The sequence below is a fragment of the Capricornis sumatraensis genome, chromosome 3 (genome assembly GCF_032405125.1).
Source record: "Capricornis sumatraensis isolate serow.1 chromosome 3, serow.2, whole genome shotgun sequence".
NCBI lineage: Eukaryota > Metazoa > Chordata > Mammalia > Artiodactyla > Bovidae > Capricornis > Capricornis sumatraensis.
Window position 1 is genome coordinate 116,338,380 of NC_091071.1, and position 25,554 is coordinate 116,363,933.

General features: G+C 51.0%; 2 protein-coding genes across 5 annotated transcripts in view; one reads left to right on the plus strand and one right to left on the minus strand.

Moving 5' to 3' along the window:
• Positions 1-14,471: 14,471 nt before the first annotated feature.
• TMEM185B (transmembrane protein 185B) lies at positions 14,472-16,146 on the minus strand. Of its 2 annotated transcripts, XM_068968676.1 has the most exons (2): positions 16,013-16,047; positions 14,472-15,835 (listed from the first exon to the last, which is right to left on the minus strand). In XM_068968676.1, the coding sequence occupies exons 1-2, from the start codon at positions 16,045-16,047 to the stop codon at positions 14,995-14,997; spliced, it is 876 nt and encodes a 291-aa protein (XP_068824777.1). In that variant the 3' UTR covers positions 14,472-14,994. The 2 variants fall into 2 exon arrangements, with proteins under 2 accessions (XP_068824777.1, XP_068824776.1); XM_068968675.1 differs by having other exon boundaries at positions 14,472-16,146.
• Positions 16,147-16,295: 149 nt separating this feature from the next.
• RALB (RAS like proto-oncogene B) overlaps positions 16,296-25,554 on the plus strand; it is a 75,455-nt gene continuing 66,196 nt past the window's right edge. For 2 of the 3 annotated variants that reach the window (XM_068967278.1, XM_068967277.1), the window contains exons 1-2: positions 16,296-16,386; positions 21,900-21,995. The gene's annotated coding sequence lies outside the window, so the exon portion shown is untranslated. Of the gene's footprint in view, positions 16,387-16,652; positions 16,685-21,899; positions 21,996-25,554 lie in introns of those variants that run through there. The other variant, XM_068967274.1, reaches the window with a different exon arrangement.

A 25,554-nucleotide genomic window follows, 5' to 3' on the forward strand; every position in this document is an offset into this window, starting at 1 on the left:
TCTCCTTTTGATACCAAAAGCTTGGCCTCTGCCAAACTGAATCTCGAAGACAGAGTTTGGAATGCAGTAGAAAAAAATCTATATTGTTTTGCCAGGCAAAGGGAGTCACCGCAGGCTCATGCCCTCAAAACTGCGTCTCCCAACCTGAGGGGATTTGGTGAGGAGTTAAGGAACAAGAGACTTCATTGACCTCTCTCCCCTTCCCTCTCTCTTTCCTCTCCTTAACCCTTCCTAGCCTTCCCTTTTTTTCTAGTCCCCCAGTCCTGGAAGCAGGAAGCTGGTTGAAGGGCCCTCAGCTTGAGCTGAGGATTGGAGACTGATCACCTGCTTTTGGCAGAGAACTTGGATTCTGGTTCTGATCTCTGGTAGGGCCGAGTTCCAGTCCTCCCTTCTCTGGAGGCCCAGGGAAAAGTCCCGTAACGCCTGGGTATCTGTAGGTGGCAGGAGACGTCTGTAAGGCCACCCCCTTTCGCCCCCCCTCTCCCGCCTCCTCCCCCTTCTTCTTTCAACCTGGCTTCCTTTCCTCCCTTGAAATCTTTGCTGTGTCTCTATAGGAGGTTTTCTGAGAGACTGTATTCTTGTATTTAAGGGCTTCCATGGTGGTGCAGAGGTTAAAGTGTCTGCCTGCAATGTGGGAGACATAGGTTCAATCTCTGGGTTGGGAAGATACCCTGGAGAAGGAAATGGCAACCCACTCCAGCATTCTTGCCTGGAGAATCCCATGGACGGAGGAACTTGGTGGGCTACAGTCCACTGGTCGCAAAGAGTCGGACAGGCCTGAGCGACTTCACTTTATAGCAGTAGTTCAAGGGCAGGGTTGCTGATAAGGACCAGGGTGTGCGCAGGGCCTGCATTCCTTTAATCTGGCCTCAGTGGTCTCCTGATGAGCTTCTGTGATTCTTGAGGTTATCAAACTGTGACTTGTCTGGAATGAAGAATGCTTCATTAGGTAGTTAGCATCTTGCATCTGTTGCGGGTTTTACTTCTGCAGAAGAGCTCAGATATTACATGTATCTCTTGAGAGGAAAGCAGGATCCTGTCCCAGGTCTGCCCTGTTGTCTCTTGGCCACTCCTCCCTTACCTCTGCATTCCCTCCCTTCCCCGATTAGCAGCTGTTTGGACCTGCCCTTTGGAACTCAGGGAGTTCTTCAATGGAGGCTGGAACCTGTTCCTAAAAGCAACAAACAGGTACAGAGAAAGGCGTACATGCCCGGGAGCCTCACGGGGTCCTACTCGGTTTCACTCTGGACTCTGAAAGTGCTGGTGCTAGATAGAGGTGGCAACCGCCCTGCATCGTGCATGTACTAGATTCTGATGAACTGTGCACTCTAGAGTGGCTTATCTTATACTATGTGAGTTTCGTAAAACAAGGAACACTGCCAGGAATAAAGACAGACAATACATAATGGGAAAAGAGTAAAACTTCAACCAAGGAAACATAAGAATCTTAAATGACTGCACTAAACAACAGAGCCTCAGAATGCGCAAAGCAAAACTAATAAAAGTGCAAAGAGAAATATATAAATCCTCAATTATATCCAGAGATTTTAATACTTCTCTAATGTAAGTGCCTTACAATTCACTTTTTTTAAATTTTAAGTGTCTGACATGAAGTTTTTCACTGCCAAGGCATCCATTTCAAAGATACATTGCCAGCGACACAGATAAAGAACCAGGCCACCCCACCCATGGAGTTACCCTTCGGAAAGCCCTGGGTGATTCAGATAACTGGCCTTTGGGTGACACTGCTTTTCCCTTTTCATACTTTTATTCTTGCTCTTATGTTTTAAGTTCATCAGTAGGAATAAACACATAAAACCCTAGCCCCTGATCCCAACTTCAAATCTAAATGAATTTTAAAAGATTCAAATCATACGAAGTATGTTGTCTGACTATAAAGGGATTAAGAGACTTCCAGGGTGGATCAATGGTAAAGAATCCGCCTGCCAATGTAGGAGATGTGGGTTTGATCCCTGGGTCAGGAAAATCCCTTGGAGAAGGAATGGCAACCCACTTCAGTATTCTTGCCTGGAAAAACCATGCACAGAGGAGCCTGGCAGGCTACAGTCCATAGGGCTGCAAAGCGCACACACATAATGTGAGCAGCTGAGCACACACACATAAGGGGATCAAACTAGAAACCAGCGGCAGAAAGGTGTCCAGAACATCCTCAGGTACTTAGGAGCTAAATAACCCACTTCTGAGTAACTGAGTGGTGGAAAGAAATCAAAAGGGAAATTAAGTGTTTTTAATTGAATGAAAATAAAAACCTCAAAGCCTGCTGGCTACAGCTAAATTAGTAAAAGAAAATTTATACCACTTAATGCTTCTACCAGAAAAGTTCTCAAATCATTGAGCCCAGATTACACCTTAAAAAGAGTAAGAGAAAGTAATTGAGTCCAAAGTAAGCAGAAGAAAGAGCATAATAAAAAGCAGTAATCAATGAAAATGAGAACCAAAAAATATAACAAGAAATAAAAGTAACCGAAAAGTGATTCCTTGAGAAGACCAATAAAATTAATAAATCTCTAATGAGTAAAACTAAGGGGAAAAAGGGAGAAATCAAAAATTACAAGTAGAGAGGTTGAAACAGCAGGACCCTGTGGGGCTCCCGGTACAAACCCTTTCTGTGTCCTCTGTTTCTTGTTTATACTTAGTTGCTCATTTGTGTCTGACTCTTTGCAACCCCGTGGACTGTAGCCCGCCAGGCTTCTCTGTCCATGGGGATTCTCCAGGCAAAAATACTGGAGTGGGTTGCCATGCCATCCTCCAGGGGAATCTTCCCAACTCAGGGATTGAACCCAGGTCTCCCATACTGCAGGCAGATTCTTTACCATCTGAGCCACCAGGGAAGTCCTTCTTGTTTATAGGGAATAGGTGTTAGCCTCCATGACCTTCCCTGAGTTCCAAAGTGAAGTCACTCAGTCTTTGCGACTGCATGGACTATAGCCTGCCAGGCTCTTCTGTCCATGGGATTTTCCAGGCAAGAATACTGGAGTGGGTTGCCATTTCCTTCTCCAGGGGATCTTCCCAACCCAGGGATCAAAGCTGGGTCTCCTGCATTGCAGACAGACTCTTTACCCTCTGAGCCACCAGCAACGATGGTTGAGTTCCAAAGGGAAGGTTCAAACAGTTGCTAATCAAGGAAGGAAGAGGAAGGTGAGCCAAGGGGGGAGCAGCCAGGAAAACAACAGTGCAGCCTTGTGGGCAGGGTCCTGGTCCCCGTCAAGGGATACACACAACAATGTATCTCTGAGTTCTGTAAGAAGTAAGGCCCCCACCCAGGTAAAGGGTGGAATGGTGGTGGTGATGCTCCTGATTTAAATCTACTGAAGCTTGGACTTTGTCTCTCTTGGTCCCAATTCTGTGCTGAATTCTCTTCTGCTTAGTCCCCCTCATGAATATGCCTGGACCCTTAGCTTACAACTTCCCTGGTTTTGCTATTTGGGGAGACACTGCTTTGGGAAAGATCCCTGGTGTTCTTACTTGCTACAAGGAATAAACCTTATCTTCTCCTGAGCTTTGGTTTGGTCATGTCTGTTGGCTTGACACCTACTAAGAGGCCAACCCAGTTGCTGGCTAATAAGACGACATCACAACAGAATCAGTAGGCCCTATAGGATGATAAGGGGGATTATATGAAATTGTGTGTATGAAATTTTGAAAACTGTAAAGCACTATAGAATTTCAAAGGAATCTTTCATTCAATAGAAAAGACTAAAAATATAATTTTACATAAGGGAATGTCCTGAACAACTTTATCCCAATAAAGTTGACAATTTAGGAGAAATGGACAAATTCAAAGACACAAACTACCAAACTCATTCAAGACGTGGATAACCTGAGTAGTCATATAATTATAAAAGAAATTCCAGGGGGGGAAAAAAAACCTGAGAAAATAAGGATCTACAGTAATATATGGTAATAGTCTTAGGCCTGAGATGAAATAAGCCTTACAGAAGTTGACTGCTGGTATTTCTAATTTACAGATAAGAAAAGCAAGAGCCATTAGTGCTGTGTCACATTCTCTGAGATTTCAGTTAGTAAAATATCTAAAATTCACATGTAGCTTCGTCAGTCAGCTCTTAAGCTCAGGCTTCATTGTCTTAAGCACAGGAATCAGCAGACTTTTTCTGAAAAGAGCCAGATATACATATTCTAAGCTTTGCCACCCATATTGCCTCTGCAACTACTGTCAGTATAGGACAGAAGAGCTGTAGACAACATGTAAGTCACAAACAAAAGAAACTTCAGCTGTAGTTAAATATCTTCCCACAAAGAAAATCAGGCCCAGATGGTCTCGATGGAGAATGTTAACTAACATTTAAGGAAGACGTAACTCTCATTCTATACAGCTTTGCAACAAATGGGAAAGGGGATACCCCCAAATTATTCTTTAAGACCAGCATTTCCCTGTTATTAAAACTAGACAAAGACTTAACAAAAAGGAAACTACAAATCAACATCTTTTATAAGCGTCGGTACAAAAATTCCTAACAAAACTTGGGCAAACTGAATCCAATAATACATTTAAAAGAATATGACATAAAGACTAAGTAGGATTTATCCAGAAATGAAAATCTATCAGTGTAGTTCACCATTCACCCAGTTCAGGCCAGTGAGATGGGTGAAGTCTGCTGGAGGGCTTCTCAGAAGGGTTCCTTTGTCCCCAGCTGAGAGCTGGCGAGGAGATGCTGTTCTCTGACCCAGTGTCTGAAACAGCGGCGGCCTCTGGGGATGAGGCTGAGGATGAAGCTACCACAGGGGCAGCAGCAGACAGACAGAGCCTTGATGAAGTCATCAAGCTGCTGAATCAATGGGCTGAGAAGTCAGTCCTACCCCAGGACTTAGTCACTTTAGATAAGACACTGCATATTATTCTTGTTTGAAGGCAACAAAAACACTGGAAACGTATAACAAAAAGCTTGAAAATCTCAGTCTTTTCTTGAGCTCAACAGAGACTTCTCAAAGAGACCTGAAAGATGAGAAATCTATGTACTCAGATACATCAGGCTGAGGCTCGCCAGAAAGAATGAGAAAATGGACAGAATCACATCCTATTTAAAGTAACTGTGACCAAAGCATCCTTCAGAAATCCATCAAAGAAAGAACAATTGTAGACAACACTGGAAGATGCTTTGAAGGACAGTCCCATCGTGAGGGAAGAATGGAGAGGAGGGGGCAGCTTGGGGTGGGATGTTAGGACAGAGACGTCCAGGAAGAGGAGCCCTTGTTCAAGTTCAACCTTTATTTGAAAACTGCTGAGAAAAAGAAACAGGAAGACTTCCCTGGTGGTCCACTGGTGAAGAAGCTGCCTGCCAATGCACGGTACACTGGTCTGATCCCTGGTCTGGGAAGATTCCACAGAGCATGGGACAGTTGAGCCCATGCGTCACAACTAGAGAAAGCCCACGCATAGCAATGAAGACCCAGTGTGGCCAAAAATAATTAAAAACCAAATAACTCATTTTTAAAAAATGAGAAAAGAAACAGGAAATGGAAGGCACACTAAATTACCTGAAAAAGATAGAATAACGGATCATATCAAGATCATAGTAAAGACGTCCAAACTGAGAAACCCCTGCTGCAGTCAGAAAAGTCACAGTTAGAAAGAGGAGGCAGAAACCACGCCAGCAGAAACTTCGAGTCCTTCCTAGGCTTACTAAGAAAAAGAGAGGAATTTTCACTAAGTAACCAACCTTTCTGAAAGCAACTCTTTCTGCCCTCCCAGGGCACCTTCAGGGGAGCCAGGAATTGCACAAGTCATGATGGTAAATGGTGGTGGAGGGGGGGTCTTTCAGAAGGAAGCTGTCCCAAGGAGGCTGGTGGGGGGTGGGGGTGGCCTGCAGGCTCAGAACTGAGGGGTGAGATGGGGCTTCGTGCCATCTTGCACTTCCCTCCAGCTCATCAGTTCATTATGGAGATCCAGACACAGTTTGAGAGGCCCTGTGGATGGTCTTGTTTCTCAGGTATGTGGGAAAACCTCCCAGGAGGGGCTCACCTGCTCCCCAGCTGGAGAGAAAGGCAGAGCAGCCGGAGCTTGAGTGACAGGAGACCCATCCGGCCCTGAGTCCCAGCAGCAGCCAGAGCGGCTCGCTGCTTCTGCAGGACTTCCCTCCTGGGCTTGTCTGCCTGGTGGTGTGGCCTCTTCATCCGCCTTGAGGTCCCCAACTTTCCCACACTGTGTGGGCCTTTGACCTGAGGCTGTCTGGTACATCAAAACAGCAGGATGGTGCCTGAGCCAGAGAGGTGCAGTGGGTCCCCATGAGGGTCGGGAAGACGCCGGGGCTGGTCTGGATCCATGCACCACCCCTGCACTGAGGCTTTATGGTCCTGGCCTCACTGCTGGTGCTGCTAGTGCTCTCTGAACCTGTGAGGATGCCGCTGGGGTTGCTCTAGGGGGTGGCGGGCAGCAGGGCTTGGCCATGGCCAACAAGTGAATGGGCCCCTGGGGGAAGTGGCTGCTATGTCTGCTCCAGCTCACTGGCCTCCCGCAGGCTGACACTGTGGTCAGACCACAGCCCCCCATACACTTCCCCCACCCTGCCCCTCCAACATCTCCTTTTGGCTGAGAGGGCCTGTGTCCCTCAAGCAGAGGCTGCTCTGTCCAGGGAGAAGGAAGGTCCAGGTCATGCCAAAAGGGCCCTGGGCTTAGCTCCACCACTGGAGCCTTGAAAAGACTTTCAGACTCTGATTGGCCTCTTGGGAGTTGAGATGATGAGGCCCAAAGATCTAGAAGCACGTCTGCATGAGGTCAGTGCTGCCCTGTGGCTCCACGGTTAAACCCACGGTGAGGCTCCCGGGCTGTGCCTCGCGGGGATGTGTCCTGGCTCCAGCCGGCCTTGATCCATCTCTTCCTGAGGGTTTGGGACCTTTGCTCTGCCCTCTCCAGCTGCTGAGCAACTTCTCTGCAAGGAGCGCTGGGTGCTTCTCACTACCCTTGATCACCCCCTCCCCACCTCTCTTATCTGATTCTGCTTCTCACTTCTCATCTCCTCTGGACAGTCAGGAGGTGACGGCTCAGGAGCTGGCGCCAGTGCCCTGGTTCACTCATCCGCTTATCCTTCGACTGGCAGTGTGCCAGGCCTATCAGCGATCTGGGACAACTGGCCAGCCCTCAAGGAGGCCCCTCCCCCACCCTCTAAGGGATCAGGTGTAGAAACAGATCCTGTTAATACAGCAAGATGAGCACTATGAAACAGGGAAGCCAGAGATATTCATCCATCCCAAGTGGGCAGGTGGCATCAAGGAGAGCTTCCTGGAGGAAGTGGTGCTGACTGGTACTATTACCATTAGCTGCAGACCAGTTTGTTGTTCAGTTGCTAAGTTGTGTCTCTTTGTGACCCTGTGGACTGTGGCACACCAAGATCCTCTGTCCTCCACTATCTCCTGGAGTTTGCTCAAATTCAAGTCCATTGAGTCAGCGATGTTATCTAACCATAGTATCCTCTGCCGCCCACTTCTCCTTTTGCCCTCAATCTTTCCCAGCATCAGGATCTTCCAATCAAGTGTACTGGAGTGGGCTGCCACTTCTCCAGGGGTTCTTACCATCCCAGGGATTGAACCTGTGTCTCCTGCTTGGCAGGCAGATTCTTTACCAGGGAAATTCTTGCGGACCAAGAGCAAGACCCAAAACAGTGAGTGTCCTGCTGTGAGGCCTCTAGGTTTCAGGGCCTCAAGGGCATGGCCAGATTCTAGAAGCTGCCAGCTTTAGCAAAGGATGAGGTGCTTTGGTCTACCCTCCTGGCCCTCTGAGAGGAGCAGTGGTGTGGGAGCTGCACTGCTCCCTCTGAGACCTCCCCGAGCTTCTGCAGACAAGCCAACCTGTCACCTGCCCACCTTCCCTGGTCCCACTGTGAGCCCTGCCTTTCCAGTGCTCCAGCCTGGTAACCAGGCTGAACTTACCTGGGTGGGATTTGAAGCAGGATCTGCTGACCCAAAATAGATCCTCTGGAGGGCAGGGCTGGGGCCTGTTCCTCAAGCCTCACCTGCAGGGCCCTCAGGTAAAGCATGGCCTCTCTGTGAAGGGGACCCTTCTTGTTTGGAGCCACCTGGGAATTCCTCCCCCTCCTCTGGGGCTGTGAGCAGATACTGCTTGGATTTACAGGGAGGGCAGGGCCTTGTCACTGTGGGGTGAGCAGAGCAGCTCTGCCCCTCACCTGGCTCCCACCCCCAGGCCAGAGAGAGAGGGAGGCTCCCCGACAGGTGACAGAGAAGGTGGATCTTGTAGTTGAGAAAGTCTCCCCAAACTGACAGAAATCTTGCCTCTTATAACTTAGACTCATGGGTTCCTGGAGGCATGACTGCTCACTGTGACCTTCCTGTTGGTGGAATCATGCCCTCCTGAAAGATCTGGTCAAGTCCTAACCCCTGGCACCTGCAATTGTGACCTTACTTGGGAGCAGGGTCCAGGTCTGTGAGGGTCCCTGGTGAAGGCACTTCTGTTCCTGAGGAATTTGGGAGCATCACCCACCTGGTTCCTCTATCTGGGAGCTCTCCAACCACATACCAGTGGGGTTTGATGGAGGCTCCCTCATGTGGATATGATCCTCACTGACTCCATCCCCAGCCCCTCTCCTCTCTCTAGTGCACAGGGGTGGGCCTGAAAATTCCAAGCATGGAATCGTTTTGTCTCTCTGGTGACCAGCTCCGCCCAGGAGCTAACCAGAGTAGCAAAAGATGCTAGAGCAAACGATGCTCTTAGCACTGCTTTACTTAGTAATGCTCTTTACTGCTCAGGAATTTACAAGAGTCAGGAGCCCTGTATTAGGGACTGGGGACAGAGACCAGAGGGTATGTTTTCTGTGGTCTCATATCACTGCACTTGGTAGACAGAAGGTACTCAGTGAGGTGCTCAGAACACCTGCCTTTGGGCCTGTCATGTTTAGTGGGTGCCTGGGACTGAACTGTTCCCCCTAGCCTCACCCCCTGCCGGCCCAAATTCATAAATTGAAGCCCTACCTCCCAGTGTGATTGCATTCGGAAATGGGGCCTTTGGGAGATGATTCAGTTTAGATGAGGTCATGAGGGTGGGGCCACACGATGGTATTAGTGCCCTTTTAAGAAGAAACTCCAGAGATCTGGTTTCCTCTGTCTCATCCACATGAGGTCACAGTGAGGTCACTGTGGGAAGGGGGCCATCTGCCAGCCAGAAGCCCTCACCAGAATCTGACAGAGGACCTGATCTCAGACGTCCAGCCTCCAGAATGGTGGGAAAATAGACTAGTGTTGTGTAAGTCACCGTTTATAGTCTTCTCTCGTGGTAGCCTGAGCTTAGACTGTATATTGGGCACATGGCTGTTGCTTGACCTTGTGTGCAGGGGCCCTGTGATGGAGAGGCCTGTGCCTTCTTCCTTTCTGGGTCTTCCCCTCCCACAGACCCCCAGGGCTGGTCCAGGTACTCGTGGAGTGCTGGGAGGCCTGCTGGGCCTGTTCTCATCTGCCAGGGGTCCTTAAGCAGGTCTATGGGTGGCAGGGTCTTGGGGACATCCCAGGTAGGGCCCCCCCCCCCCAACCTGTGACTTCCACCCAAAGCCTCTGGGAAGGAAGGTGGCCATTCAGAGACTGCCCTGCCTGTGTGTTCTGGCCCTGTTAACCTCCCTCACCTAGGACTTGGGTCTAGGCGGCTGTGGCCCTGGTCTCCCAGCTCTTAGGGGTGTTTGATGCTTCACAGTCCTGTGGTTATAGCATGCACCCCTGGCCTGGGGCTGAGACTGGCCTGGTCTTCAGGGTCAGCAGCAAGACCAGGCCCATCCTGTCCAAGGGGACAAGAGCCAGGCAGGGACCAAGGAAAAGGGCAAGTCGGGCCTTGGGTAGACAAGGGGCCATAAGTGATGCTCAGAATATTTAACCACCAGGACAGCAGCCCCCCACTCCCACAACATACACCCAGACAGAGTCCTGTCATTAAACAAGCTGGGTATTGGGAAATGGGGTGGGTGGGCCACAAGGGGTGGGACTTCAGCCACATCTGACTGGTCATGTTTCCACTCCAGAGAGTTGCTCAGGTCAAGATGTGAGAGGGTTGTGCTGTGGAGGAGAGGATGGAGGGCAGGAGGCACTTGTGGGGGTGGGAGGCCCTTGCCCAGGAGGGACAGCCCCTGTGGCCAGGCTACTGGGAGCACCAGGGGTTGGCAGGGGACGAGATGGGATGGACCAAGTGGACCCACACTCTGCATACAGGGTGGTGGCAGGTGACAGACAGGGGAAGGGCATCAGTGGGTGGAGTAGGGGACCTGGGGAGCCTGCAGCCCCTGCAGTAGAGGGAGGTGTTGAAACCCACTTCCCCTCTCAGGCCCTTCAGTGAACGATTTAGCCAACAGGACATCCTGAGAACAGAGGTGGCCCGTGAGCTCCAAGGGGATGGCTGTCCATCACTGCTTCCTCCTGGCAGTCAGCGTCACCCTCCTGCAGCCAACACAGCCACCCTTGGAGTGGGGTGGGCGAGGGGCGGGGATCTCTGGGGATAAGTGTGGCTGCCACAAAAGGGAAGAGGATTATGGCCATTTCAAGGCATTCCCTCAGGACCCTCTTAGTATTAGGTGAAATTATTAATAAACGAAAACCCAGCAAGACCAGCAAAGGGCTCAGGCTACCCAGAACGAAGGTATGAGTTACCCTACTGTTACATAACCCAGCCACCTGAGGTGCTGGCGGAGGCCAATGGGGCCGTGGAGGGTAGCAGAGGAGGGAGCATCCCGTAAGCTGCGGGGCAGACCAGTGCCTTTTACGGTCCCTTCCCTGCCATGGACATGGGTTTTAATATATCTCACCCAGTTTTAATTTTCCTTCCTCTCTTCTGCCCATAGGAATACAGGGCAGCAGTTCTCAAAAGTTTTTGGTCATGGGACTCCTTTAACACTCTTACACATTGTTGAGGATCCCAAGGTGCTTTTATGTGAGTAGTAGTAACGTTTACCACGATAGACAGGAAAAACGATGACTTTAAAAAATATTATTTTTTAAAAAGAAGAAGTCCATTACATGTTAACTTTTTTTAAAAATGAAAAATAACAAGAAATCTGGCGAGTAGAGGAGTGGCATTGTTTTCGCATTTTTGCAAACCTTTAGCATCTGGCTTAGTGGAAGGCGCTGCGTCTCAGGTTTGTGTCCGCATCTCACCTGCTGTGGTGTGTCGTCTCGGCTGAAGCATGAAGAGAATCTGCATCCCCCAGAGGTGTTGTGGGGAGGAGAGATACTTGCAGGCACGTGGGATCCTCGGACTGCATTTGGAGGCCTGCTCTGGTAGTCACTTTAATCCACACATTCTAGAATATACAGAGAACATGACAGGAAAGGAAGAGACGTCTCTAAACACCGTGGATTAAGAGGTGGATGAAGGAATCAACGCAGCAGCTCTGCGTTGTCTCCCTTCTTCCTCAGGGAGGGGTGATCCCTGCTTGGTCTTGAGGCCACTTGTGTCCCACCAGGCGGGAGCCATGATTTTGAAGCACAAGCTCAGAAGGACACATGACTGATTTGGTCAGTAGCTTTGGTCACCCAGTGTCTGAACACCCTTCTCTTCTGGGCAGATCCTCTACTGAGCATGTTTTAGCTGAGCATGGCCAGCCTCCTCCTCCCAGCTCCACAGGAGCCAGGTCAGCTTCCCTCTCAGTCCTAGAGTCTGAAGGGCGAGTGCACACCTGAGGATTGCCATCACACCTGCCCTCTGGTACTGGAGCCTTGAGCTTTTGGCAGACGGTTGAGGAGGTACTCATAGCAGCAGGGCCACACTGGCGGCATTTGTCATTCTGGTGGCAGCATCTTGTGACAGATGGTGGGGTCACCAGCAGCAGCATCCTCACCAGACAGTCCCTGAGGTACAAACTTGCTGGGGTTTCTGGCAGCACAACTTCCCTTGATCCACACATGCCTGCTGAGTTTGGTCCCAGCCTTCCTGCCAGCATGTGAGCTTCCTGGATGCTCCTGATGGCTTCCTCCACAAGTCAGAGGCGGGGACAGGAGGGTCCACTCTGACCCTCACCTGCTGCTGAGGCCCACCTAGACTCCGCTTCTTCCTTGTTTCCCAGCACCTCCCTGGCTAGTCCCCCTGTGCTCAGGCTGGACCTTTCCAGAACACCCCGCAGGGTGCCCAGGGAAACCCTCGTGAGTCCAGCACTGTTATAAACCCATTGTGTGTGGAGCCCCTAGAACCCTCCACACTAGAGGAGCCTTCATGCATGGTCTTTCTCGTCTCACCTCAAATCCCCTCCTCCCTCCCAAGATTCCCTTCTATTATTACAACAGTAAACAATGAACCTTAAAACATGACCGAATGCTTGTAAAACACTAGGGGGAAATAACTCTGCCACAAATTATGTGACTCCAGCCTTCAAAACTATCTCACAACATTGGTGCAGACTGTGTCATCGTTCCTTCGGCTTGAACTGGCCGCCCTGAGGTTGGGCTTTGGCCTTGTGCTTGGAACAACAGAACAGTATGTCATACACCATGTGTGAGTAGGGATTACGGGTCTGCTTGTGGGATTGGCTTGGCCTCTTGTTCTTCTGCCATGAGAAAGGACATCTCCCAGGGACTGCTAATCCTGCTGCAGGATCTGGAATAGAATCAGAGATGCGGGATGCTTCGTGGGACAGACCTGGACCATACTCTCAGCCTGAAGTGTAAGGCCCCAGGGTGAAAATATGTAATTGGTAGGGTGCTGAGATTTTTGAAGATGTTTCACAGTAAAAACTGACTAAGCATCTTACAGAACAAACTAGTTACAGAATTTAACACACACTACTACCGTGGATAGTCAGAGTCGCACTGGCAATTAGGTAATCCCCAGGCAGAGCTGAGACTGTATTCACTTTTACAGATGAAACAACTTTTCTACAACTGTCATTACCACCGTTTTTACTTAATATGGTCTTGAGGCAGGAAAGTGGCTTGACGGGAAGACCCAATGGGTGAGCAAGCGTGTCATCACATCTGGGCACTGGCTTTCCAACTCCAGGCCACCCTGGGATAGTGAGGAGATGGGTAGGGTAAGTGTGGGGGGTGACACCCCAGGTTGGGAGGGATTGTTTCCGGTGTCAAGTCCCTGGCCTCAAACTGTAACCAGAAGGGACGGGTTATCCCAATGCCGCCACTGAACCTGCCCTTTGATTCCTCAGGTAACCTTCTCCTTTCCTCCCAGGTCTTCCCAAAGTGTAAGCTAAGCCGTTTGAGGTATTATTTGGGAGTGGAAGGGCCTTCAGGGCAGGGCTCCAGAAAGAAATATGGGCCTGAGGTTCCAAGTGAAGTTCACCCTGAGCCAGTGGCATCCTCCCATGTGTGCTGGCCTAGCTTTTCCCATAGGCAGGCTGCTGTGATGAGTAGGCTGGGGCCACCTTTGAACTGCTCTCCAATGGATCTGCACATACATGTCTGGCTCAGAGTAGGTCCTCAATACATATTTACTGAGAAAGCGAATGAATCCTCGCTTAGGAAACATTACACACACTGTTGCTCAGGCCACCTCACACATCCTGAGAGCTGGCAGGAGCCAGCTGTGCATGGCTCTGACCTCAGTTCAGCTCTAGGTGATTAGACTGAGCTACGGCGCCCCTAGGCTACCAGGGACCCAGGTTCCGAAGAGCTGGCTTTTGCTGCAAGCTTGTCCTCTCAACAGGTAGACTGTTTACTTAAGTTCAGAAGGAGCCTGGTAATAACATCAATATTCCTTTTACTTTTAACCTTTTTTTTTTTTAAGGGTAACCTCCTTTTGAAAGTATTTATTTGTTCTTAGTCAGAAGAACATTACTCTCCTAGGATATGCTTTTCGCCCTTCTGATTCCCTGGTACCACCAGTACCTAGAAAAACTACTTATTTTAAAAATAACCTGAGCTATTATTTCCCTGTCACTGCCCAATCAAGAAGGTTGGGCCTTAAAATAATACTTGAATCTGTTGGCCATTTCAGGTTACAGTCAATTTCTCTGGCTTTCCAATGACAAGTACAAACACCATTGTATCACGGCCAACTAAGAGTCTATGATTCTTAGAAATGGACAAACCATCTGCTTCTTTTGATTGTTCCCGAAGAGATGTTCTTGCCTGTGTGGAATAATTCAAGGTGCTAAATAACGCTGTCACTTTAGGGTCTGATACCACACTGGGGCATGTCACCTGTTCCCAAAGGACAGTGGTCCCTTCCAAGAGAAACCTCCCAACTGTTAGAATCATCTAACACCTGACTAGTAAGATCCTTGGGATCTTCAATTCCTGTATTCATGCTTAGAACTGATAAGACCCCACACCAGGTACATATTCATGTTTTAAGCAGTTTTTAACATCTGCAGTAGACATATATATATCTTCACAAACTTAAAATACTTTAACATAATACACTGCACAGAACTAGAATTCAACATAATATATATTACATTGCTAAAATAGTCATATAAATATGGGTGGACTCACTGCATTAGAAAAATTCACCTATTAGGCTATTAAAGACCAGTATCAGTAAAGCCGAAAGAAAAACCATTTTAACAGCAGAAACACTGAAAATAACAACTATGAGGTTTATATGCAAGTGGTGGGAAAGAGAATTCTTTACATTTGCTATTATGTCACAGCGGGCACAATCTGAAATACAGTTTTACGTTAGCAGTGTATAAAAATACTTTTCTAAATACTTTCGATAGGTATAGTACCACTTTAAAAAACCCCAGGTAGTTATTCCATTTGAGGACCTACCAGAACAACTCAATTTACTGCTCTCAGCTAGCTCTGCAAGCATGAGCCTAGAAAACAAGTTCCTCAAACATGGAGGCACACTGCACGTGTGCACACACACACACACACACACACAGCAAAAGAACCTCCTGCATCTCTGGTGAATACTGATGAGTCACTGATAGGCAGCAATTTCAAAGCATGAAATGATGTTTTGAAGCCTGTTTTCAGTTCCAGATTTGGCATGGATGGGCAAAGAGGCCAAAGTAAGGTGGATTTTGTGTGTATATGACTTCTCTTCCACTTGTGAGCACTCCCCAGAAGAGAGGTTTAATCAGGCATGTCAATATTTAACTTGGGGGGTGGGGGGACATATTTCCCAGGGCTCTGTGTTATCACCACCCTGGCCTTCTTTCCAAACATGGGAGCAATTTTAGGAGCTTCTGGAGCCGATGTTTCTTCAGTATCTTCACTATCTTCATGATGTAGATCATAGGAAATGTTCCCATATTCTCTTAAAAATGGGAAAATTTCAAGCAGAAACTGACAGAAATCTCTGCGAATACCAAACCACCAATGGTTGCCCCCTTTTCGCCTAAACGTTGTGGCCATTAATGTGATTAATGAGAGCCACAGGGGGACGAATATGGAGATGTAGGAGAACATGTTGTGTCCATCTAGCCTGTGCACCAGCAGAACCTCAAAAATGAGCAGCGGCACCACGATCGTTATCCAGCAGATGGCCATGGTCACGTGGGTTCTTCGCTGCTCAGCAACCACATCCAGGGAGCGCAGGAACAGGAGGGACCAGACGATGTAATAGAGGACCACCAGGCAAAGGAATGACATGAGGATCCACAGTGGCACAAACACCACCAGCCACGGCCAGTGGATGATCCGGTCCAGTCTGAGGGCGATGAAGATGAACTGCAGGATGTTGACGGAGCACAGGATCTCCAGCTCCAGGGACCGGTCGTGTCGGAAGCCCCAAAGGCAGGCGGCCACGGACACCGGGGACACAAAGAAGAGCGGCATGAAGACCAGCAGCCAGAAGTGGGTCCCCCGCTCCACCCGATCGCAGACCAGGACCTCGAACATGAGCAGCAGCAGGTGGATTCCCACGGCAATCAGCATGGCCTTGAACTCCACACAGGCCTCTCCCTCCGTGCGGTAGCGCGGGTTTCGCACCCAAACGCCCGCGCCGACAGAGGCGCCCGCGAGGACCAGAAGCTTCCACAACCAGATGGGGGCGAACACGGCCCAGTAGCTCCACTGGATGACGCCGTCCAGTCGGAGGGGCAGCAGCACTGAGAAGAGCAGCAGGCAAGCGTAGATGAGGAACTTACTCGGGTTGAAGTCCTGGAATAGGCCCCTGGGGTTCATGGCCAGGCCGCTGCCTGCCTTCCGGTGGGTGCCGCCTCTGCGCCGTTCCCGGACCCGCCGCCTCCCCGGCCAGCCGGGGCCTGCTCTTGGTGGACAGCGGCCGGGCGCCGGCCGGGACCGGCTTCCGGCCCGCGGCACCTAGAGGCCGAAACACGTGCGCGCGCGGTCACGTGGCCTGGCCGGAAGGGCGGTAGGCGGGGCGTCCGCGCCGGCGCTCTCCCCGTGACCCGAGAGGCCGGGCGGCGTGGGGCGTCTGCGAGCGGGAGCAGCGCTAACCCTGCCGCCCGCCTTCACTCTGTACCCATTTGGAAAGCAGCTACTGCGTGTGGCGCGGGAAGGGTAGGGGCAGAGTATTCTGGCCGAGTTCCTGGCGCGCTGGTGGCTCCCTGGCCGGTCCGTTGCTAGCGAGCGGGCGGCGACCTCAAGCGGCCGCTTCCTGGCGGCGTCGGGAGTAGGGAGGCGGGAGTGAGCTCATATCCTCCGGCCGGGAAGGGGGCGGGGCCGAGGAGTGGTAGGGGGCGGGGCTAAGACCAGGGGGCGGGACCGAAGAGTGGTAGGCGCGGCCTGTCGCCGGCGCCCCACCTTCGCCCGCAGTCGACCAAGGGGCTTAGACGACCAAGGGGATCAGGCGCCGGCGGTGAGGCTTGGGCGCCCGCTGCGCTGATGGCGGACGGCGTGGGAGCGAGCTGGGCGGGGTCCGGGGGAGTGTGGGAGTTTGTGAGCGAGGGCTTGGGTGCTGCTGACTGAATGCACAGAGCGGGGTGTGTGTGCGCGCGAGAGGCGGTGGGCTTGAGCCTGTGCAGAGAGGCGCTCGTGTGTGCGGTCAGCGCCCGGGTTGTGCCTGGAACGGGCGGCTTCCGGGGCTGGACCCCACCGGCCGGACCGCCGGCCGTTCTCTGGCCGTCTGTGAAGTGGCCGAGGCAGAGTGCCGGGGTGACTCAACCCCGAAGTGGAAGGTGGGCGATGGAAGGGCATTACACCCTGCAGCGTCCGTTGGTGAAGTTGCGACAAGCAGGTGCTTCCTGCCGCTGGTCATCCGGCAACTTAGAGCAGAATGGAGATTCCGATTGAGTCCCTCGTCCTCGTTTGACTTGTCTGGTCCTGCTTTAGTCTGATTCTCACAGATACTGTTGGGGCCAGGGGCTGGAGCCAGAGGTCAAGAAATCTGGCTTCCAGTTCAAGTCCTGCCACCCAGCCGCTGAGAAACCTGGGCAGGACGTGTGCTCTCTTAGCTTCAGGGGTCCTGGGCTGTAAGTTGGGAGCCGGCCGTGGTGGTATCCAGGAGCCCCACTTGCCAGCTGCGCTGACACTGGAGGCCCCTCCCTGCCTTCTCCAGCCTTTCTCTTCAGAGCCCTGGCTGCTCGCCCTTCCTGCCCTCCAGCTCCCATAGAATCTGCCACACTCAAGTGCTGGGCTCTGAGCCCGTCAACGGGGCTCAGCTGGTGTGGGGTCTCCCAAGGAAGGGGTTCCAGAGATAAAAGTGGGGGCCATGGTCCAGACACAGGAGCCAGCCTTCCCCAGTCCACCTCGACGTTGGTGAAGCCTGGTGAAGGGTGGACAGTCCCATCTCTCAAAGCTCTCCCACAGCTTCACCGCTCTCCCCTCAGCTGAGCCAGTTGGGTGGTCCTCAGGAAAGGGGCTCCAGCTTAGTGAGCCTTGAGCTCAGACTCCATTCTTCAGGGCCCCGTGTTTTTTAGGACCCCTTGGGAGTCACTGTGGGGTGACTGTTGACTATATGGGACACCAGGTCCACCCTCCATCCCTTCCTCCCAGGCTCTAATCCATCTGTTTTGCATCCTGGTTTTTCTTTTACTGTTTCCTTTCAAGGAGGGATTTGTCAGCTAAAACAAAATTTAAAATTCAAAACCCCTCTGCCAGTCCAACTACAAAATGGGCTAATAATAGCACTTAGGACCATTTTGAGGTTGAGATGAATCTATACATGGAAAACACTTTGTGTTTAGAGAAATGCAAGCCACTAATATTTACCACACTGGGGCAAGTAAATCCTTTAGGGGTGGGACTGACTGGCAACCCCCCAGGGAGGCGGTGGCCAGGCCAGGTCTTCTGGGCCCTGTTGGAATGGGCAGAAATCCTGTAGCCAGATGACCTCAGGGTCATCTGTCTTTACTACCTTTGTGGCAGAGGTTAGAGTTTGGAGTATGTTGTCCCATACTTTACTGTCTTTGTGGCAGAGGTTGAAGTCTGGAGTATGTTGTCCCATCTCTGCAGCTCCTCAGGACAGGGATCTGGTTCTCTCCCTCCAGGAAGGGGGAATCATACGATGGCCAGTCACCATCCAAAGAGTCCTTGCTGCATCCTCCTGAGGGGATCAGAGCCTGCTTATGCGTTTGAGGTGGAGCCACAGGGAGAGGCTACTGTCTGCTGCCCCCACAGCTGGCTTTCCTGTGCCCCTAGGCCTGGACCCTCAGTTCTGTACAAGACTCCTCTCCTTTGCTACTTTCCCTGATGTGGTTAGGGTCTCAAGGACCTACCCCTGTCTTTACATTGACCTTTCAAGCTAACAGAGGTTGTTTGTTCTGTGCCAGGTGCTGACCACCCAGCAACCTTGAGGCTGGCATACATCCCAGAGCATAAGTACCCTGGTCCCCCAGTGCAGGCCTGTCATGCTGATTCTGGGCAGCAGCCTGCAATGTGTCTATGTCGCATGATCTCACCCCTGCTCAGCATCCTCAGCTGGCCTGGGAGGCCCCCCGAGCTTGCCCTGGCCCACCTGTGGTCCCCTGCTAGTCTGCCGCCCTCCCTCAGAACTTGCCATGCTGATTTCTACATTTTCTGTTCAGGGCCAGCCCACCACCCCAGCCTCCCTCCTTCCTGAACTACCAAGACCCAAGACAAGGCTTTAGTCCCAGGAAAACATTCTTGACTCCTGGTGGGTTGATGACCCTTCTCTGACCTCCCTTCACTTCAGGGGCTTTGTTCCTGGGGAACTTCTTTCACTGGGTTGAGTCTGTTTGGCCACCTTTTTCTCCATGAGATTGGAGCTTGGACCCCCGGGCAGCACTTATGTTGCAGCTAGTGCTTGAGGGAAGTCGGTTGAGTGTATGAGTCCATTTGCACCTGCTCAGGATGGTTCTTCCCTGCCCCCTCGCTCTGAGCATGTGGGGTCAGCAGCCAGGCCCAGTCCCCAGGTCAGCATCATGGGCCCTGTACTGTCCCTTCCCCCTCCCCCTGTCCCTTCTTTCCAGCTTGGCATAACCAGCTTGGCATAGCAGCTCACAACAGTGGTCAGGAGCTTGGACACGGGGTGCTCAGCGGGTTCTCTGTTCAAGTCCCACAGGCCAGAATCGAGGGCCTCATTCCCTCCTGAAAGGCCCTGATGAGAATCAGCTTCTGGGTTCATTTAGCTTCTCTGCATTCAGTTCCCTGAAGCTGTGGGACTGAGGCTCCCTTTCCGTGCCAGCTGTCAGCCAGGGATGGCTCTTGGCCACCCATTCCTGGTCAGTGGCCCCCTTCACGGCCACCAGCATCGGGTTGCGTCATTCTTCCACTTTGAATTGCTGTGGCTCATTCTCCTGCGGCATCGATGCTGCCTTTTCGGTTTTTAAGGACTCATGATCGCATTGGGCCCTGCTGGACGGTCAGTTCCCCTGAGTAGCTGGGACCAGGGCAGGAGTCTGGCCCCAGGAGACAGAGTCCCCCTCTGAATGTCCTCCTAGTAGTGACCTGGGCCAGAGAATGGTCTGTACAGAAGGCCCAGGGACGTTTTCCCTTGCAGACCCACTTGGGTTTGCTCACCTCAGCTTCTTCACGAGGAAGCCCAGCCCTCGAGGCCCTTTGTGTCAGCTCTGTGGTCTCCTCCACCTCCCAGGCCGACTTGTGAACCCTGGTGCTGTTGTCCCCAAGCTCCGTGACCTTGGCAAGTATTCCCACCTCCAGTCCCGTCCGTGAGATGGAGATGAACTCGTAGAATTTTAAGTGTGAAATGAAACAATGTATAAAAACTCAGAACACACTCGCTTATCCTGTCCTGTTGGTGACTTTGGTCTCTGTTTTGGCCGTAGACGAGGCGTCCCTGCTTCTAGAAGCCTGTCCTCCGTGCCGGGCGGTCAGTCCTGGGGCTCACACCACCAGGCACTGGGGCCCTATCCTCACTTGCCTGGCTGTTCCTGGTGCCCAGAGGGCAGGGCCCTGCTTTCATCTCTGTGTGCGCAGTTGCTAGCTCAGACCTATGTTCAGTAGACGTGTCCAGGAAAGCACAGGCAGGCAAGAAGGATACAGCCGATGTGGCAGCTCTCCCATGTGCTGAGCGACAGAGCAGAGCAGCTTGTCTAAAGCTCAGAGATGCTGCATTTACAGGGAGGAGTCTGGGCCCCCAGGAGTACACCCTGGAGCACCCCAGCCCTTCAAGTGCGCTGGGCTCAATATTTCAAAGCTCTGTATCATCTGAAGTTCATGGGGTGGCAGAGGCATGACCCTCATTTCACAGATGGGAAACTAGACACAACTATAGTTTTCTGCCGAATTTTCAGCTGCAGACTTTTTCCTGAGTCCTGCTGTTGGCCCAGCTAGTAGCCTGGCCCTGTGCAGTGGTTCAGTCCAGTGAGAGTGGACCTACTGAAGAGCCAGACTCTGATTGGGGCTCCTGGAGACTTAGGCTCATGTTTTAGCAGATTTTCCTCAACTTGTGTATTCATTTAACAAATACATATCCAGCATCTGCCCCATAACCTGGGCCCCATCCTGACGTGGGATGCAGCTGTGCACAGCTCTGACTACTCCCTTGCTGCCCCCCTTCCCGGTTCAGGAATCACCGCCAAGAAGCCCTCCCTGATCACTCCCTCCCCATGTACATCACCCTGTTTTATTTCTCCTGTCTCCTCTATGGTCACTAAACACATGCTTGCTTTAGGAAAATCTGGAAAATGCGTTGTTTAGAGGGGGAGAAAGCTCTCATCTTACTACCTACACAAAGTCACTATTAACACTTCAGTGTAGTGCGTTCCACATGGTCACGTCTGCAAAAGACATTTCATTATCCAAGTACCATTTTAGTCTGCTTTTTTGCTTAACGTTAATCCTGCAACTCACTTATTTTTACATCTCTGAGTCATGAATTGACTGCCCAGTTGACGGTGTCTTACAAGCACTGTCAGCCTGTTTTGAAATCCAGCTCTTCCAAAGGGGGCTCTGTTGGCTTCTGATGGTCGCCTGGGGGGCACTGTCAACTTGGGAGGACTTTGCATTAAATTTCACGTACATTCAGTTGCATGGTGTTTTTAGGCCATGGCTTTAGTGCAAACTCAGACTCCAACCTTCCTGAGTCCTGGCTTGTTAATGTTCTCAGGGCTAATTTTGTTCCTACCCTACATCTGGGGTCAAAGTCGAATGCCATTTCTCTCTGATGGGGCTGTTTATCATTCCCCTTCCATGCAGGGAATAGCCCTTGGTCGGGGGGTGGGGTCCCAGTTTTACTTTGATGCCTCTTACTAGCTACCCCAGCCTGAGATTCTTTTTCTTTCATGATACATGAAACAGTGGTATGTCTTATAATCAATGATGTCTCCAAGGTGATGAAATAATATAGAGAATCATCTCAGGTCCCCATAAATTCATCCTGAGCGTCTTTTTAGTGGCCCCACGGGGTTGTCCCTAGCTTTCCTCACCTGTTCCCTTGTTGCATCTTGGAGTTCTTCCTGTTCTTTTCTAAGATAAGAGGCACTGTTGTCTTTCTTACTCCACGTAGCTTCTTCTGCACTCATTTTCTTACAGGTAATTCCCAAAAATCGAATTGCTGGATTGAAGGAATGAATATTCCTAAGGCTCTTGACATATGAAGTCTCGTGTTTTTAGAGGTTGAGTCTTTTTCTTTCTTCTGGTTGTCTTTGCAGAAACAGAATCAGTACGAATCTGCCACTACTGAGAGCAGCTGGTCGAGTGCTTTCCATCTGTAAAACTCCACAAAGGTGAAGGATAACGTTAATAAGGTAAAAAGGCCCCAGTCAAATGTAGACTCAGGTGTTGGGCTGCATAAGATTGAAAGTCAACTAAAAACCAGGACTGGTTTTGACGTGTGTGTGGGATCATTGGTTTATTTGGGGTCCACAGTAACTTCCAAATATTAGGAACCCATAAACTGAGCCCTGGGATTATTTAATTTGTTGTTGTTGTTGTTTAGTTGCTAAGTCCTATCTGACTCTTAGTGACCCCATGGACTGCAGCATGCCAGGCTTCCCTGTCTTTCACCATCTCCCAGAGTTTGCTCAAACTCATGTCCATTGAGTTGGTGATGCCATCCAACCATCTCCTCCTCTGTCATCGCCTTCTCCTCCTGCCCTAAATCTTTCCAGCATCAGGGTCTTTTCCAAATTCCAATTTATTTTGAGGCATCCAAATATAGTTAAACTTCATTAATTCAAACTGTTTTTTGTAGTTGTGGGCAAGAAGCTTCCTGAACGATGGGATATTGTTCAAAAAATGGTAAGCCACTTAAAATCCATTGTTTGTACTTAAATCGGCACTACCAGAATATTTTCAGCAGTTCACATGTGAAATCTAAGTCTTCTTCTCCCAGTCTCATGTACACTATTAATTTACTCCCCCAAAAGTCTATGACATAGGGTTAATCCTCACTCCTCTTCTCTCCTGGCTTTGTCATAATTTGTGGGAGCATGGAGAACGCAATGGCACCCCACTCCAGTACTCTTGCCTGGAAAATCACATGGACAGAGGAGCCTGGTGGGCTGCAGTCCATGGGGTCGCTAAGAGTCGGACACGGCTGAGAGACTTCACTTTCACTTTTCACTTTCATGCACTGGAGAAGGAAATGGCAACCCACTCCAGTGTTCTTGCCTGGAGAATCCCAGGGACGGGGGAGCCTGGTAGGCTGCTGTCTATGGGGTCGCACAGAGTCGGAAACGACTGAAGCGACTTAGCAGCAGCAGCAGCAGTGTCGTGGATAATGTGTTCACTGGGGCAGAAACAAGACTTTTTCAGCTTTAAATCATGATTTCTCTCTGGAGTACCTCTCATTCTTCTGCTAACTGGTGCAAAGTAGCAAATGATAATAAACAAACCAACAAGTACAAGAAATGCCTCTGCCTATCACTCAGTGGCCCCAGGAACTGTATGAAGTTCTTGCCTTTAGGGGACCGTCAGTCTGGCCTGCCTGGTACATGGAGACAGTGGGTCACAGGGTGGAGTCTCCCTGCCACAAAGCTTTGGCAGCTTCTCATTTCTCAGGACCGAAGCCAAGCGCCTTCCCATGCCCTTTGAGGCCTGGTTGACCAGCCTCCCTCCTCCCATCTCTCTGGCCTCATTTGACTGCTGGCCGCATGGCTGCCTCAGGGACATCATGGGTTTGCATATCTGTGCATACCCCTCTGGGGGCAGCTGGGACTGAGCCTGGCTCCGCACTCGGGCTTCAGGCCATCCACCATCACTCTGCCGTGGGCACCTCCCAGGACGGTTGTGTGCTGGGCCCTATGCCCTTGACCCCAAGGACTGCTTACTCAGCCATACAGTCACATGGCACAGACATGACACACGGAGCAGCCCCGGAAGAGCCAGAGAGTGGACCAGAGGTCCCTGGGCAGAAGCTAATTAAACGTCAGCTGAAAATGAGAGAAAGAGAAGCGTTGGGAATAAGCTGTCGGGTGAAGATTGGGCTGGCTGGGGGATGGGAAAGGAGGAGGCTGGAACCAAACCCTGAACTAGATGGATGCCGGAGGCCCCCAGTGGATTTCAGCATCAACCACAGAAGGGACCACCTGGATTCAAGGCTCAGCTCTGTCATTTATGCAGATATTTGTCCCTGACCAGATGACCCAGTGTCTGTGAAATGGGGATGATGACTTTGCCCCTCATAGGATAAAGGCCGGCTGGTAGAGATGCAGGGCTGGCACATTTGGGCAACAACCACCATGTGTGCGTACCCGCTGCTCGCCCTCTCTCACCTGTGCTGAGGCTCAGAGAAGGGTGTCTTCACAGGAAGCGAAGACAGAGTCACGCTTGGGAGGGGGTCGTGCTTGGGGGGCACAGGTAACAACTAAAGGGGAACTTCGGTTCTGTAGCGTAAATAAGCCCAGGTGACTGTACCTAATTCATTTCTCCACCTGGACCCAGGTCTGTTATCAGTTAAAGGGACCAGGACAGGGCGGGGGTCTCCCAATGCAGCGCTGCTGGCTAAACAAGCAGATCCCTCAACTCAACCCCAACACCCCGAATCAGAGTCCTTGCAGGTTGGATTCGGAATCCAAAGTTTTTTAAAGCTCTCTGGATGATTCCAGTGTGCAGCAAGCTTTCAGAACCCCCAGCCAGCTGACCTCTGACAGGTTATCTTAGTCCTTGGTGGTAGGTTTAGTGCTGAGTCGAGTCTGACTCTTTGTGACCCCGTGGACTGTAGCCCACCAGACTCCTCTGTCCATGGGATTTTCCAGACAAGGTTACTGGAGTGGGCTGCCATTTCCTTCTCCAGGGGATCTTCCTCTCCCAGGGGTTGAACCTGGGTCTCCTGCATTGCAGGCAGATTCTTTACCAACTGAGCCACCGGGGGTTGCTCCTTAGAGTCTGTGTTTCTGTCCCCGTCAAATGCCCTGTGCTGCCATGGGAGCACCTGGCCCAGAACTCACCTGCTGTCATCAGCGATGGGGCGGGGCCCCTGGTCTGGCTCAGGTGGTGGGACAGCAAGGCGGGGGGACCACTAAGTCTAGAACTGAGTCTCAAGCCGCCCAGGGCCCTGCCCTGGCGGTCGTCTGTGAGGAGAGAACAGCAAACAGGCCGGGGCTGCTTTCTCGCCATGAATCAGCTGAGTGTAAATGGAAAATGTGTTTTTGAGGCTGCAGATACATTACGGTAGGAGTGCCCCAAACTTTTTGGTGCAAGGGACTGGTTTCGCAGAAGACAATTTTTCCACGGATGGTTGTGGGTGGGGCGAGATGGTTACAGAAGAATTCTCGCACAGCTGTGGGGAGCGGCTGTAAATACAGATGAAACTTGGCTCGCTCGCCCACCATTCACCTGCTGTGAGGCTCAGGTCCTAACAGGCCATGGACTGGTACTGTGGTTGGGGATCCCTGCATTACAGGACGAAAACCAAGACCAAGCAAAGAAGATGAAATTCTGCAGAGTTCCTGTTGGTTTTGGCTTTTTGTCTTGTAAGAACATAAAAATTATTTACCGTTATTGAGGTTCTTTCTGAATTGCCAGAAACAGCTATAAACTTTCCGGTGTTATCCAGGGAGCCCTCAGGGCGGTGAGTTACTGCTCACTTGATGAATTCCTATTGCAGATCAGCACTTGCAGGTTTCCCCCATGAAGACAGATAATTTCTTGAACCCCAAGTGCGTTTACAGAGCAGAGGTTGGAGAAAAGAGGTTTTACTTTACAGTTTCTAAGTGGGTGATATTTAAAACTCAGTGAAATGGTTTTACTGGCTATCAGGCCCATCACAACAGATGTATCAGCAAAAGGGAACATCGTCAAGTACATGGCTGGGAGTTGGGGTGTGTGGGGGGCAGAGGTATGAAGAAGACCTAGGATTTTTTT